This window comes from Hibiscus syriacus, unplaced genomic scaffold (assembly GCF_006381635.1).
Source record: "Hibiscus syriacus cultivar Baekdansim isolate YM2019G1 unplaced genomic scaffold, ASM638163v2 tig00013040_pilon, whole genome shotgun sequence".
In the NCBI taxonomy this organism is placed as follows: Eukaryota; Viridiplantae; Streptophyta; class Magnoliopsida; order Malvales; family Malvaceae; genus Hibiscus; species Hibiscus syriacus.
In genome coordinates this window covers 524,733-539,957 of record NW_024062296.1, presented here as the reverse complement: position 1 = coordinate 539,957, position 15,225 = coordinate 524,733, and the positions used below count along the sequence as shown (strand labels likewise).

At 33.5% G+C, this 15,225-nt stretch overlaps 2 protein-coding genes and 1 pseudogene across 2 annotated transcripts; 1 reads left to right on the top strand and 2 right to left on the bottom strand.

The window, feature by feature from the left end:
* Window positions 1–598: 598 nt before the first annotated feature.
* On the bottom strand, window positions 599–2,480 carry LOC120205761 (annotated as a pseudogene).
* Window positions 2,481–3,646: 1,166 nt separating this feature from the next.
* On the top strand, window positions 3,647–6,069 carry LOC120205796 (zinc finger protein CONSTANS-LIKE 14-like). The gene is made up of 4 exons (XM_039205598.1): window positions 3,647–4,473; window positions 5,324–5,416; window positions 5,562–5,797; window positions 5,878–6,069. The coding sequence occupies exons 1-4, from the start codon at window positions 3,706–3,708 to the stop codon at window positions 5,984–5,986; spliced, it is 1,206 nt and encodes a 401-aa protein (XP_039061529.1). The 5' UTR covers window positions 3,647–3,705; the 3' UTR covers window positions 5,987–6,069.
* Window positions 6,070–7,090: 1,021 nt separating this feature from the next.
* LOC120205774 lies at window positions 7,091–14,201 on the bottom strand. Its single transcript, XM_039205587.1, has 4 exons — window positions 13,878–14,201; window positions 13,616–13,718; window positions 7,321–7,742; window positions 7,091–7,169 (listed from the first exon to the last, which is right to left on the bottom strand). The coding sequence occupies exons 1-4, from the start codon at window positions 14,199–14,201 to the stop codon at window positions 7,113–7,115; spliced, it is 906 nt and encodes a 301-aa protein (XP_039061518.1). The 3' UTR covers window positions 7,091–7,112.
* Between the last annotated feature and the right edge of the window lie 1,024 nt (window positions 14,202–15,225).

Sequence of the window (15,225 nt, the reverse complement as noted above, 5' to 3'; positions counted from 1 at the left end):
CGAAGAGAGAAGGCAATCATCCAAACGCACTCAGACGTCCTTCAAAGAATTAAAGTAGATTAACTAAATAATAATCGTATATAAAATTAAAATCCTGAAATTAATTGAATTCCAACCAGAATGTATCCCTCGGTATTCTTATGCATACAAGTAATAGCTCACAAACCGCAGGGGCTTCTCTCGAGCTACCATTTCGATGACACAGAAAACAAAAAGCTCCTTTCATGTCAACTCACGAGTCAAGTTTAGTCTAGGATTTCCACAATCACGTCTCATCCATAACTCACTTCCCTCACATCTAATGCAATGCCGAACGCATTTCAAATTAAAAGAACAACAATAATAATCATGACCATAAAAGGTACTGAATTTTCAAAATTGTCACCTCATCACCATATATTACTTCTTCCACTTCTACCATTACTTGTTTCAATCCAGTTTACTAGGCCTAGGAACTAGGACTCGGCTAAACTCATTTTTCATTAGAAATTTCCAAAAACATGTTCTAACCATAATAATTTTTTAATGAACAAGAACAACGGAAAACCCTGTCTAAGTGCAAACAGAAAGAAAGGCTCGTGCATTAAGTGCAGGCAGGCTATTTATTTTAGCTATTCTCAGCTCAACTACTGTAGTTAGCGCTTCTTCTTGCTTGCTTTTGCAGCGCTGGATTTTTATGGGGTCGCAATCAGGTAGATGAACAAAACCACAATTGAGATCACAGAAATTTGAGATCCATAATTAGCCAGCAACCTCTGTAGACAGGGAGGGTTTTTATATTAATTTCAAGGTATAGATCATAGGTAGTAGCTTATGCATTCCATAAATCAAACTATGAGAGGCAAAGGTTAAGAACTAGATGGTCATATTATTTACTCCTGAAACAAATATGGCAATGCCTGCAAGCAATTCCCATCCATTCAAATTTTAGAAGCATATGATTATTTCAACAAATATAACAGGAAACATTCATACCTTAGCCTTCAATATTTAGTCACCACCAAAGCGCGTTCCAAAAGTAACAAACACAAAAACAAAGATTTAGTAACATTGAAAAAAGGGAAAAAAGATATTGAATAGCTATGGTTCATTGATTACTGCTATTCCAAACAAAACTTACCCACTCAAACTTCTTCTCCGGAGGTCTTTCAGCAAGAACATCCAACGGCAAAATTGCAGTTGAATAAGCCTCCTAAAAACACAACAAACTAGAGCATTAGAACTTATCTCGACAATTTCTTTTCTTTTCCCTTACATTTTAAGAACAGATTCTGCAGTTATCTCAAACCTGTAAAGCAGCTTTTGTGGGAATGCGGAAAGTAATTACTGCTGGGGCACCATAGAACCTTCCTTGCTTTTTGGCCTCTAATTCAAATGAATGAGATAGAAGAGCTCCACTGCAGAGTAAAGTTCAGCGTTTTAATTGATTTAATCCTGGAAGAACATATTCAATAGAATTAAACAAAAGAAAAACTCACGCGTCAAGTTTCTCTATCAAACATGTCTTGGGGCCAGCTATCATCGATCACACTCACATCATATGCTGTCCTGAATCATTGGGTTTCCCCCCCCCCCCAAAGATTGCTCCTCATGTTAGATAATATCCCAACAACACAAAAATACAAGAGAAATCCAAAAATACTCCACTTGTGAATTGGCAGGAACATCAAAAGAAGAGAAAATAGACAATGCTTCTTACAACCACTCCAGAGTTGCCATAATTTCCAGCAATATAATTCAAGCATTATTTTGGATCATATAGTAAAACTAACCTCCAATTAGAATTGATAGTCAACTAGGTTAGAACAGAACTTACATGAATTGGAAATATAACAATAATATTGAATATACATGGAACATGCAAAACTTTAGAGCATAAAAAGTTTTGGAAAATGAAAAGTAAGAGTGCCAAAGTATTCTCTAGGCGTAATTATCAAAAAGGAATATATCCTTTCTTTTTCAAAATTTATTGAGATGACAGTCAGATTTACTATTTCATTTCATTTCATTTCATTTATCCTAGATCCAAATAACTAAAACAATAAATGAAATTAGTTTTGCATCCACTTATTCTCTTGAATCACCTCAAAATAAAATGCAATCTTTTCTCACATAAAATCATCTGCTTATCATGCAAGGCTTAAAGGTAATCGAATACATACGAGAAGGATAGACTGAGTTCAGCTCAAAATTGAGGATCGATTCAGAATGATAGGTAAATCTGGATAAAATTAAAGGAAAAAAAAGATAGAGAAACGCACGAGAAGCCTTGGTTGTAGATGTCGATGGAGACGGAGACGCGTTCGGAGCCTGATTTGAGTCTGGTCAAGGATTCCTTCTTGTGAGCGATGATGAACGGGGCGTCGCCTGTGGCGGTAGCTACTGATACAAAGAACAGAACAATCAATGCCTTCACCAACGGATTTCCGATCAGCGTTGCCATGAGCGTGCCGTTGCGGATTTCTCTTTTCTTCTTCGGATTGAGGTTGCTGAAGACTTTAATAATAATTAGTGTAGGTTTCATGATCTTGAGCTGACCAGTGACATTGAAGTGATGTACGCTACGCCGTCGTTGCTCTTTTTTAAGAATAAATTACGTATTTAGTATCTAAACTATTAGTTTGATCTGTTTCAATACCAAAACTTTTACATTTTTAAAAATCATACCTAAAATCTAATTTTTGTTTCGTTTTAGTACCTTGCTATTATAAACTTAACGGCTAATTTGCACTTTGGCACCTTTTTTATAGGTGAATTACATTGTTCATCACTTAACTATCTTCTCACTCTTATTTTAATCACAAAAGTTTAATTTTTTTAATTTAATTACTTGACTTTCAAATTACACATAATTTAATCACTCTAACTTTCAATTTTATTTTTAATTATATATTAATAAAATAATAAAAAAAAATGTCATGTCACAAAAATTATTAATAAAATAAATTAGAGTGATTAAACTAGGAGCAATTTGAAAGTTGAGTAGTTAACTTTAGTACCAAAATAGGAGTGAGAAGATAGTTGAGTGATAAATTATCTAATTTACCCATAAAAAAGGCAATCACGTTGAGTTTTTAACGTTGAGGTACTAAGATGAAGAAAAACTAAACGTTAGATATAATTTTGAAAAAATAAAAAATTTAAATATTAAAACAAACTAAAACTGAGAATTTATATACTAAACATGTAATTTACAAAAAAATAAAATACGTATTTAATAACTGGTTTTGACTTGGTAATGGTAAATGGTCTTGAATGGATATTTGTTGAATTTTTTATTATTTAATTCATTGAATATTTTTAATAGTAAATAAAAATATTATTTTTAGAGGGCCTAAAAGAATAGGGACTAAAAGAAGAATTAGATAGCCCGTTAAATTTCAGGCCAGCTAAGCAGAAAAAGGGATGATATTCTTAGATCGAGAAGGCAAAAAAGGTTGATTAAAAAAAAATAGAAGGCAAAAAGTTAAGATATTTTACTCCAGTGGACTCACATGTCACCCTATCCCTTCCATCCTGGCATGCTTATCATGTTCTTCCTTCCTATATAGTATCAAAAATATCTACTCCAAGTACCTGTACTTTTGTTTATAAAAATCACTTTTGCGCTTTTGGAATCTTTCTTCAGAACTATACTCGTGCTTAGGGGCTGCAGCTCTACGTCTCACGTTTTCCTTATTTCTCAATTCGAAGATCTCAACTTTGATGATGAATAAGAACTCAAAATCAAAACCAAGAAGATCCATGCTGTTGTTATGTCACTTCTGCAACTCAAAGCCTGCAGTTCTGTATTGCAGCGCCGACTCCGCAAGTCTCTGTTTGTTCTGTGACCAACAAGTACACTCCGCCAATTCCCTCTCTCTCAAGCACGTTCGTTCCCAGATCTGCGACGGCTGCAAAGCCAAACCGGCTTCTTTTCTTTGCTCCGATGATAATCTTATGCTATGCCATGACTGTGATCGGAATTCACATAACGCCGGAGACTGTCCTGGTTCATCTACGCACCAGCGTTCTCCGGTTGAAGGTTTCTCAGGTCGTCCTTCCGTGGTTCAACTAGCTTCACTCTTCGGTTTTGATTTGAAACCCAAAGATTTGATGGATTTGATTCCTGGGTTTTCTTTGTACGAGCGAGAACTGACGAATATTGAAGATTTCATGTTACCTGAAGAGAATTCTTGCGTTTCATATGCTTTGCTTAGCTCCGTTAAGCTGGACCATGAGGTGTATAGGCAACTCGTCGAAATGGGGAAGCGGGATTTGGTGAGAGTAAACGGCGATGGAGATGAACAGGGGAATACTACAAGTGATGAGCACGAGAATTTAGCCAGTTTTGAAGTTGAAAACGGGGATGATGAAGAATCTCAACAGCAACAGCAGACCCCCTTTACCTCTCTGCTAATGTTGAGAGAAAATGATTATATTGATGAAGCATTGCTTATGTGGGGCTCCAACTCTTCCAATCTGCCATTCCAGGTATGCATCAAATCTATTTTTAATCAAATTATTTTCTTCTTTGATGCATAATGTAGTTATGAACATTTATTTGCAGCTTCACAGAAATTATTTGTGCGTGGTTATTAAAATCATCCTTTTCCTTTTAAGTGCTTTTGAGTTGTTGAACATATTTGTGATAGCTAGGTTTCAAATTGCTGAGATAATTACTAAATTTGGGTCAAAATTAGGGGCGTTTATCGGGTGAGTTGATCATGAGTTGAGCTTTGTTCGACTCGATTTAAAATCTGTTCGAATTCATGCTCAACTCAATACTCTCGATAAGTTTAATAAGATTTTGCTAGACTCATAGGCGTTAAAAAAAAAAAAAAACTCATTGCTCGTTACACTTTCTAGAATTTTTGCATTGTTTTTTAAATATATGTAAAATATAGTAATTAAACATAAATTAACAAATTTAACAAAAATATATCAAAATAGTGAGTTAAGCAATCTCAAAGTATAAACTCTAAAGTGACAATCCATAAATACGTCAAACTAATATATTACAAGTTTATAACCAAAGTAACAATCATAAAAAGTTTAAAAATACATGATCAATCATAAAAAAACAACATTATTATAAACTTCCAAAAAAAAATAACTTGTTGTTCACAAACTTATTGAGTTGAGTCGGGCCTTGCTCGACTTAACTTGTTAAGGCATCGAGTCGATCTCAAATTGAAGTCGAATAAACTCGAATCGAGCATTGATCGATTCGAATTCGATCTACTAATGAGATGTTGAACTCAATTAGCACCCCTAGTCAAAATAACAACTCTTTAGCGTAAACCAACGACTCATGCTTTATATATTAACAAGTGTCTTTCAGATATGGGATTTTCAATCAGGGAGGTCAAAAGATAGTGAAGAATCCGGTACAGAAGATGCTGGTTTTGTTCAAGGCGGTTCCTCGTGTAGAAATGTATGTTGTTTAAGCACAGACATACATTGCCATAGCACGGATATTTGAGATCCTTATAACATGTTATATACTTGCCTTTATGTTTGGTATTGCTTCAACTTTGAAAGCTGGTGTATAGATATAAATGGCTTATTGTGAACTGCAGAACGGCTGCAATGAACCATTGTCGACCTATATACCGAAAACTGAAGAGAGTAACAACAAACCTGTAATGGGATCATTATCCGATACCAATCCGGTCAAACTCCTAACATGTGATACCACTAGACATGTCCGAGACGGTAGCGAGTCTGTGAATTACGAGGTGAAAGCTAAGGTAGACATGGCTCAAAATCGAGACAATGCAATGCTACGCTACAAGGAGAAGAAGAAACATAGAAGGTATGATAATAATTAAGATGAGAAGATGTTTTACTCTGGTTGGTATTTCAATTGATGTGGTGAAAACATAACATTGACAGATTTAACAAGCAAATACGGTATGAGTCGAGGAAGGCCAGGGCTGATACTAGGACGAGAGTCAAAGGCCGGTTTGTGAAGGCAAGTGAAGTACCCGATGTCACACTGTAAACGGCTGCCTTTATCGTTTTGGATAATATGTCCCCTATCTGTCTGTATATACGTCTTCCCTTCCTCAACTTTTGGAATTTCGATTGCTGTAGGTTTTTGAATGTTATGGAAATTACAGAGTTTATGCTTTCATTGAATGCTCCTATATCAAATGGTGGTATTTAGTTGTGCTTTGGTTGAGTTTATGCTTGTAAGCTATCTTTATTCTCTCTTTAACCACAGCTATGATGAATTGAAGAATTTGGTCTCTTTTGGTGATTACAAATTGTGTTGGTGACTAATTGGCTTCATACTCATACATAACTTTGTTGGTAGATATAACTTCACCTGCGTGCAATTATCAGATATATTTAAAAAAAATGAATTTACTGATAAATTAGACTGACCATTTACAATTTTCTATCAAACTCGATCATTCTTTACTTGGTAATACAAGAAAATTGGGTACAAGCTCCAAATAAACCAATGAAAAATTCAAAAAGAATATATACATATTATTTTTTTTTTACAAGTCTACTCTAATGTTGAAGAGTATTTTAAATGCCGTTTTTTAGTCTTATATTAGGTTGTCTTCCCTTAAACTTTCCCTTAAAAGATGACCTTATGCTCACCCTATCCAATAAATAATTACAAACAAATAATGTATATTGTACCTGACCTTAATGTTATTTCCATTTTCTTCCCCCCCCCCCCTTCAAAAAAGATGGTATTGAATGAGAATAAAGGAAAGCAATGCAAGGCTCCCCTGTCCTAATGTTGTTATACATGGAAGCAGCTGTTAGGGACACGTACTAAGGGGATATATGGTTGGTGGATAAAATACAGCCTCAAAATCTGTTGAATTTGAGCTTTTCGTTTTAATCCAAAAAATATAGCCTCATGTTTCATCAAGAACTAGGGAATTGTGTTTTCTTTTCTCCTGGATGGCAATACTATGCAAGTTCTGGACAGGGATGAGAAGGGGCGAACCCATGAAATTATTAGTGATTAAAGGGTGTATATACAGTTTATGAGGGTTTGTTCCATTTCGAGATGAGATGACTGAAATGAAAAATGCGATAACTATATATGTGAACAAAGTCAGCAAAACAGAGTTTGCTTTTGTTTGGGATGTAAATTAGATGATTCAGTTGCGGATATCAAGGTATCTTGGATGATCTGGATAATGGTACTCCACGTTCAACTGCCATTTACACAATCACCTATGTTAGAATACACAGGATGCCGTTTAATCTGAAGATACCTGTGTGCGTAGAGAGTTAAATACAAATGCAAAAACATGGCTAAATGCTTAAATTAGTGTCAAACCTTATGAAATTGGAAAACTGCATTACCTTGCCTTCATCAGCATCTGAGTGACGTTGAGGGAACACGACTCTCAAGTCATTGTATAAATAGAATTGATCCCCGTCCCTGTCAGTTTTGGTCTTTCGTGTAACTGATCCCAGATCAGATTTACATCTCAGAAATGACTTGGGTGAAGGGCATAGAAATCTGAGATGAAGAGCATAACGCAGTGAACCAATGCTATTAGTATTTTCATTAATCATAGCATAACAATGGGAAAGTTTGCCGTCAGTTTTCTGACATGCACCGGTACAGGTGTAATCCTTGCACTGGTCCTTATTGTAGCCAGTCAGTTGTATCGGTTTCGGTAAATTCAAGCCACTTCTTTCTTTTCCGTCTCTATTGTAGCATAAAGGAGAGTTTATGTGCGGGTTAGCGTCACCATGTCTTGGACTTTGGACGATAGCAACTTAATACCAAAAATAAACCAAAACTCAGTCCTTCTATTGCATTTTAGCCAGCCATGTTTAGAATTATGATAATTATTGAAGTGCAAAGATAAAAGAAATATTGTGTATTACTAGTGAAGCATTCAAACCAAAGTCTCATGAGGCTAAACAGAGAAAAAAAAGGATGATGAGGAATATAATCCAAATTACCTTGGTACTAGCTGGCATGTCACTCAGATCGTAGTTTCAAAGAAAGTGTGACGAAGTGTTTTCTCTGGATTGCTAAGAACCTGCATATGAATCCACGAAGAACAAATGGGATTCATTTCTAACATAACTTACAGAACAAATGGGATTCATTTCTTTGGATTACAAACTTTAGAAACTTACAGAAAAATCTCACAAGGTAAGATGTTTGCACAATTTTAAAACAAAGAAAGAACACTCAATAATGAATACAATTGAGCACAAATGGTGCTCTTGAAAGTTAAATGAATATTGAATGGATTTTGGCTTGTATTGCTCAAACAATAAGTTTAAGGCTTTCTCTCTTTGAATTCTTTCTCAAAACTTGTTTTTTTTTTCATCAACCACTTCAAGACTTGTTTAAATACCCCTTGAATGAATTCTGAACGTTGGGGATGATCATGAAGTCAATAGAGCCGTTGTTGTATGTTTTCCACTTCAAAAATCTGTTGGGAGCGTATGGGTATCGGTACTCCTTCATAGGGGTATCAATATTATCTATATAAAATTCAAATATTTCGATCGTTGCAAACTCAGAGGTATCAACACCTCTCAAGGGTGTATCGATACTTCTATGTAAAGAGGTATCAATACCGGTCGTGGTATCGGTACCCATTTTGCATTACGTTATTTCTTGGAGTCAAAATTAAAAGAGGCGGTACCAGTACCTTTAGCTAGGTATCGGTACTACTTTATATAGGGGTATTGATACCCTATACCCTGTAGGGTATCAATACCTCTTTTGTATTCGATGTTTGAGGGGTATCGATACTCGTTAAAGAGGTATCGGTACTTCCCTATTAAAAACTCAATTTTGACTAGATTATGGTTCGAAATACTTTGTAAAAATTATTTCAAAAATATTTTAAGAGTAAAACAGAATTTTTCATTTAAGTAAGGAGTAAAATTTGATATTTGAAAACTTGGAGTAATATTTGTGATATTCGGTTAATTGAATCGAATATAAAATCTTAATATTCATTAACACTTTATTTGTTATATCGAAACATCAAAATGTTTTCAAAAGTTTTCCTTAATCAAACATTGGCACTTCCTATTGTGCCAATACATCATCTTATTAAACTAAATAGTAGAATTGTGGCTAACAACATTACCATCACTATTAGCTTATTTTTGAACCTCATGCTCGATCACGTTCTTCAAACCCTCAAATACACACATCTTTTTCATACACTATATTTCTCACCTTTATAAGTAAGGAGTGGCATCAATAGGACCTTATAATCACCAATTCAGTAGTATTGACATCCTAGTGGCATGTATACACTTTTTAACTCAAAACAAGCTCGAATTAGTCCTAGAATCGGCTAAACATGTAACTTTGATACCAATAAATGTAGCACTCATAACCCGTATACACCAATCAATACGAGTTATAGATGTCACATCAGAAATTCAAAACATTTCCTTAGAATTTAATTGAGTAAAATTTTGGTTTCATTCAAACCTCACTAGTTTCATAACTTGAAAATTATTATAAAATAATTATTCAGAGAAAACTAGTAATATAACATTTTTGGTTACCAATTCAAGACCAGTTTCAAGCAATGATAAACATTTTTGTTTTGTTTTATAAAATAAATAAGAATATCTAACACGTTTGACGTAAAACCCAAATTAATTTTTTAGCAAAGTTTAATATCATAATATTTATTCATACTATTAATTATATTTAATACTAATTGTATTAAGAAATTACAAACATTTCATTCTAGTGTACTTGCCAACTAGAATTTTTAGAACGCAATATGATGTCATCATTGTTATCTGTAAATATTTTTTTGATGATTGATGCCAAGCTCAGCTCCTTACTCCTTTTCCTTCTTTTTCCTACGCGTGAATATCATCACAAGTTAAGTATACACTTAGTAACACAATCATGTAAATATTCAAAGCAATGCAACATATAAATATAAATGAGTAATAATAGTCAATGCAATGTGATCACTTTACCTACATCCCAACCATGTTACCATAAATTAACATGATATAACCGAATATAAAGTTTCTTACCAATATACTTGTCATTTATCCCATAAGATCGTAAGCTAATTTTCCTATTTATCATTTATCAACCAATAAACCATAGCCCAATTTAAACCCTGAGGACCCTGGGTATTCGAGTCAAATAAATCCCCCGTAGTGCTACACCTGCACTAAGCTTACACTATAGTGCTAATCCGGATATGACACATAAGGTTGTGCCCACCACCTGCACATAGTGTCCTTACACACTAGTTCTAATATAAACCTGAAGCTGTTATACTCTATGGCATACTAACTTTACATGTCCTTCAACGATTTACTTGGGCATATAGTATAATTTATTTCATCCATGGCGTCGTATATCCATATAACTAACATTGGGGCAATTCATACCCGAAATAAAATTCATAGCAAAATATCATATTTATCAGTGATCAATTCTTTGTAGCTTTACACTTTGACATATCAAGGTTGTGTCAATTTTATGATAAATAACATAATATCATGCTGATACAAACAAGGTAGACTCATCGCAAGTATTCCTAATGATGTATAACACATCTATGTACTATATCATGCATGCATTGCACTCACCTTGAAACTTTGTATACAAATTAAAATATAAGTCTCACTAAGTTTTAACTTGATCCTTTTCTTCTAATTCGGTTAAACCCCAAAATTGGTGATAATTTCATAATCTGGCAATTTGCACTACCTTTAAAGAAATATTATTATGTATTAATATAAACCTTTAAAGGTTATTCCATTTATACCAATGGAACCTAGACTCAAATACGAATCAATCCATAAGGCACTCATTCTAGTTCAATTTTTACAATTTATGGTAAATTTTCAAAGTTGACCGACATAATGTATTTTGAGCATAATGTGCTGCCCTATTTGCTGACCTATCATCGGTTAAAAATCCATATATTTTTGTATACACTTCGAAATTAGTTTCCATTTGTTCTAAATAGAACTAGACTGGTATAGTAATCATAATATATAAAAATAATCCTCTAATCATTTTATTATAATTTATAGTGATTTTCTAAACTTACTATCTAGAACATAAATTGTAAGCAGATTTCACCAATTTGCATTTTTCAACTTGTTCACTAATTCTATTAGCTCACCAAATACACATATATCCATGCATCACAAATCACATAACATTTTAGGAGTCACTCCTTATCATAGTAACTCTGTCACTGGCTTGTCACAAGCCAATGTTTGTTCGATAACATAAGTACAAATTAAATTTGCCCTCACCTGGTGCCCTTAGCTTGCAACATTCCTTAGAATTTCTTTCAAGCACTCAATCTCTAAATTAACATCATTAACAAACATATAAAAATTCAAACCAAATGTTAGAATCTTACTATCATAGGCATACTTCGGAAAATAAATTCCTAACAAATTTTTCGATTCTTATTCGATACAATTTTCATGTCACAACATAAATATTGACTTTAATACTTCTAATTGACCATTCAAGTTCCTTTTATCCCAACTTCACTTAAGCTCCCAACCTTTCCATATTTTTTTTAAAACCTCAACTTTTACAAGCTTTAAAAAAATAATCGAATTTCACATTCTAACTTCAATTTCAACACTCAAACATTAATTTCTATTATTGTACATAAAATATTGAACAATTACACAACAATCCATAACTTTTCCAAAATTACCACTTTGGTCCCTCAACTTTTTAAAAATTATAAAATGGTCCAAAAAATTTTCTAAGGTTTGTAGAATACTTCCTACATTTTTTCCACCCCTACATAATTTTCAATAATTTTTCTCATCCTCTATAGTCAAGGTCGAATGCTTTGTATGTTCGAGATTAGGGTTCTCATGATTTTACTCAATTTTGATTCGATTCAAACATGAAATCAACTTCGATTCAACCTTATAAAACCTCTACAATTAAACTCTAACTTAATTTCATCAAAATACATCTTTCTCCCAAGATTAGGGTTAGGCAGAAACTTCATATGTTCATATGATCATGTACACGTGATTTTAATCATCAATCATGCTTGGAAATTATTGTACAACCACAATAACATCAAAATATTTCATCAATTCCATAAAACCCTAATTTGAACATAAACCCTAGAATATGGGATCTTTGAACACAAACTATATTAACAAACAATAATGGTACCAAATGATAGCGTTTTTCGAATTGAAATTTTTTCTTTTCACGACATACTCCAAAATCCAAAGGAAATTGCTCAAAAATGAAAAAAAAATTCTCTTACCTTGTTCATGGGGAGAACGAAATGTTGGCTAAAAATGGCTAAGTTTTCATGAAATGTCTAATGAATTTCATGTTAATTTAACCTTTATTTAAGCTTAAATGAATAAAATATTCATTTAATGAGAAATGTCCATTTTGCCATTAATGAAACTCGATATTTACAATAATACCAAGCCACATAAGCCTTATCATCATTCTAAGTAAAACATGGACAAAATATTTTGCCCTTTACAACTTTGCCCATGCCATTTTCAAAAAATTGATATCTTGCCATTTAAATCCAACTGTCCAAATTGAACATGGAAATAAATTCTCAAATCTAATGTTCCATATTATTATTGTAATACCCCAAATATAAGATTAGTGACCTTATTGAAAAGATTTAAAATTTGAAGACTTATTTGTATAAATGATAAAAAGATAGGAAATGATTGGAGTTGTGTTTAAGACCAATTTATATAAATAAATGAATATACAGGATATTTTGGTCCAATAAGGAGAAATGAATTTAAAATTCATTCATTCTTAGGCATTTTCAAAAGAAAAAAGGGAAAGTTAAACCAATAGAGTTATCTCTTTTCTTCTTCCCCGTACAAGGACCATACTCCATAGCCAAAGGTAAGATTTAATTTAACTAGCTCTTCCTCTTGTTTTTGGGTTGTTATTGGAACATTGAGTATTGGTATCCACCATATTCACCAAAAAAGCTTAACAACCTGGTAACAGTAGTTTTTTAGCAAACACTGTTAATATCACATTGGGCAATGAATTTGCTTTTTTGCCAACCACTATAATTGCATAACCCTCTGGATCTTTCAGAAATAATAACTTCATGTGACAATCTACCCAACCATAATGCGGAGATAACCAATTCATGCCCAAAATGATCCCGAACTCATCAAATAACAATTCTATCATATTTGTAGGGAATTTAACCCCTTGAATCTTTATCGGGCAATTTCTGCATATCCACTTCATTTTGCACAATGACCAAGTGGATTTGTAGCTATCATATTACTATACTATAATACCTTTTTCTCTAACTAATTTTGAATTTATATAGGAGTGCATATAACTAGGATCAATCATAACAAATACAGGTTCATCATAAAGATAGAAAGTACCTGTTATAATCTCTAAATCATCACGGTCCTCCCAGTCTTGATGTTATATACTCTATATTTAGCACGTGCATCGGGCTGAGAAACTGACTCAGAAAATCCTCTTCCTCTGTCTCTGCCTCTACCTCTCTAAGATATCGCTACTGATCTTTTAGTATGAATAGATTTCTCTCTAGCCAACATGGGACAATCTCTGATAAAATGGCTAGTATCTATACATCTAAAAAAGCCCCCAAAATTGCTCGGTATATACCTGGGTGATTCTTGCCCCAGCTCTGACAAGGTGGGTACTGACTTGATCTACCTAATCCTACAGCTGATGATTGATATTGTCGCCCTTTTCTAGAATTATCTCCCTTACAATGAAGCATTAGGTTCAGATCTATTTTGATAACGGGAATTTGATCATCTACCTCGCTTTGACTGAGACGAGGTAGAAGATGCTTCGGTCTCTTCAATGTTTGATTTCTCTATTCAACTATTCTATCAGGCTGGGATAGTGATCTCTCAATTACCTTGGCTCTGTTAATCACCTCTTGTAATGTAGACATATTAATATCCAACAAATACTCTCTCAGCCCTGATCGCAGACCTTGAATAAATAGATTACAATTAACTTTTTCATCTGGGGTCATCTCTGAAGCAAAGAGGATCAATTTGTTGAATTCACATTCATACTCATACATTGTACGGTTTCCCCACTTTAAGCTAAGAAATTCTTGTTTCATGTCCACGATGAACTGGTCTCCAATATATTTATTCTTAAATTCATCTAAAAGAATTGTCAAGTCACTTGTTCTGTAGGCATATTCATTGTAACATTTGTCCACCAGAGTCATGTCTTTCCTCTGAGCAGTGACACAGCTCCATCTAAATTTTATGCATCAGTGCAGTGGAAACCATCGAGCATAATCTTTACATCATTAAGTCACAGGTCTACTGTTACTGGATCCTCATCGGCTTCACCTTTGAATTCAGGAGCTCCCAAACTCTTTAACTCTTTAGCAGTAGAGAATCAGGGAGCTGGAGGGGCGAGTGGCTGAAGTTGTACTAATATAGCATCCAATGTCTGAAAATTTAGAAATACTCTTGATTTTGCATGACCCCTGTTGTGTTGGTGCTCCTTGATGTTCAGGTTACGTGAGAGGTACATTATTCACCTCATTACTCCTGCTAACAACTCATGTCAGAACCTCCTAATCGGTTACCTGACGTAAACCTCAAGGTTTTGATATCTAAAACAAACATATTTCACAAATACTTTAGTAAGGGGAAACATAGATAATTAAAACACATAACTATACCATATCAATAACTTCGACATCCTAGTGGCATGCACAACTTTTTAACATAAAATACCTTCGGTTTAGGCCGATAATAGACTAAACCTATAGCTCAGATATCAATAAACGTAACACCCTCAACACGTAAACATATCTATTTATGAATTAAAGATGTCACATTAACTTATAATTACTTACTAAACAAAATCGAGTCAACATTTGAACTTTTTGAAATTTATTCATAAATATTCATTTTTCGTAAAATTTATTTATCGCATAACATAAAGTTTAATATGTTAATCATAAAATATGATCCGATTTCAAACAGTAATTAGAGAACTCACTACTGAATCACATTTAAAATAAAACTGTAACATCCCAATTTAGGGGCTAAATTTTTGGAATTATAAAATATTGCATTTAATTAGTATTTGGAAGAAATTGAGGATTAAATTATAAAATTTCAAAGTTTACAGATCATTTTAGGAAGTGCAGGAAATTCAGTGACTAAACTCATAGTTTAAGTATTTTCCTTTTTGAGAGAATTATAAGTTCTCTTCCCCCGAATGTTTCTCAGAAC

Excerpts from the sequence above, each read along its gene's own strand:
- LOC120205796 (XM_039205598.1), top strand. The coding sequence starts at position 3,706 with ATGATGAATAAGAACTCAAAATCAAAACCAAGAAGATCCATGCTGTTG. Across the intron at positions 4,474-5,323 it reads CTTCCAATCTGCCATTCCAG|ATATGGGATTTTCAATCAGG; the intron begins GTATGCATCAAA and ends AGTGTCTTTCAG. Across the intron at positions 5,417-5,561 it reads GCGGTTCCTCGTGTAGAAAT|AACGGCTGCAATGAACCATT; the intron begins GTATGTTGTTTA and ends TGTGAACTGCAG.
- LOC120205774 (XM_039205587.1), bottom strand. The coding sequence starts at position 14,201 with ATGACTCTGGTGGACAAATGTTACAATGAATATGCCTACAGAACAAGT. Across the intron at positions 13,719-13,877 it reads AGGTGATTAACAGAGCCAAG|GGAGATAATTCTAGAAAAGG; the intron begins GTAATTGAGAGA and ends CTTCATTGTAAG. Across the intron at positions 7,170-7,320 it reads CAGATGCTGATGAAGGCAAG|TTGAACGTGGAGTACCATTA; the intron begins GTAATGCAGTTT and ends TGTAAATGGCAG.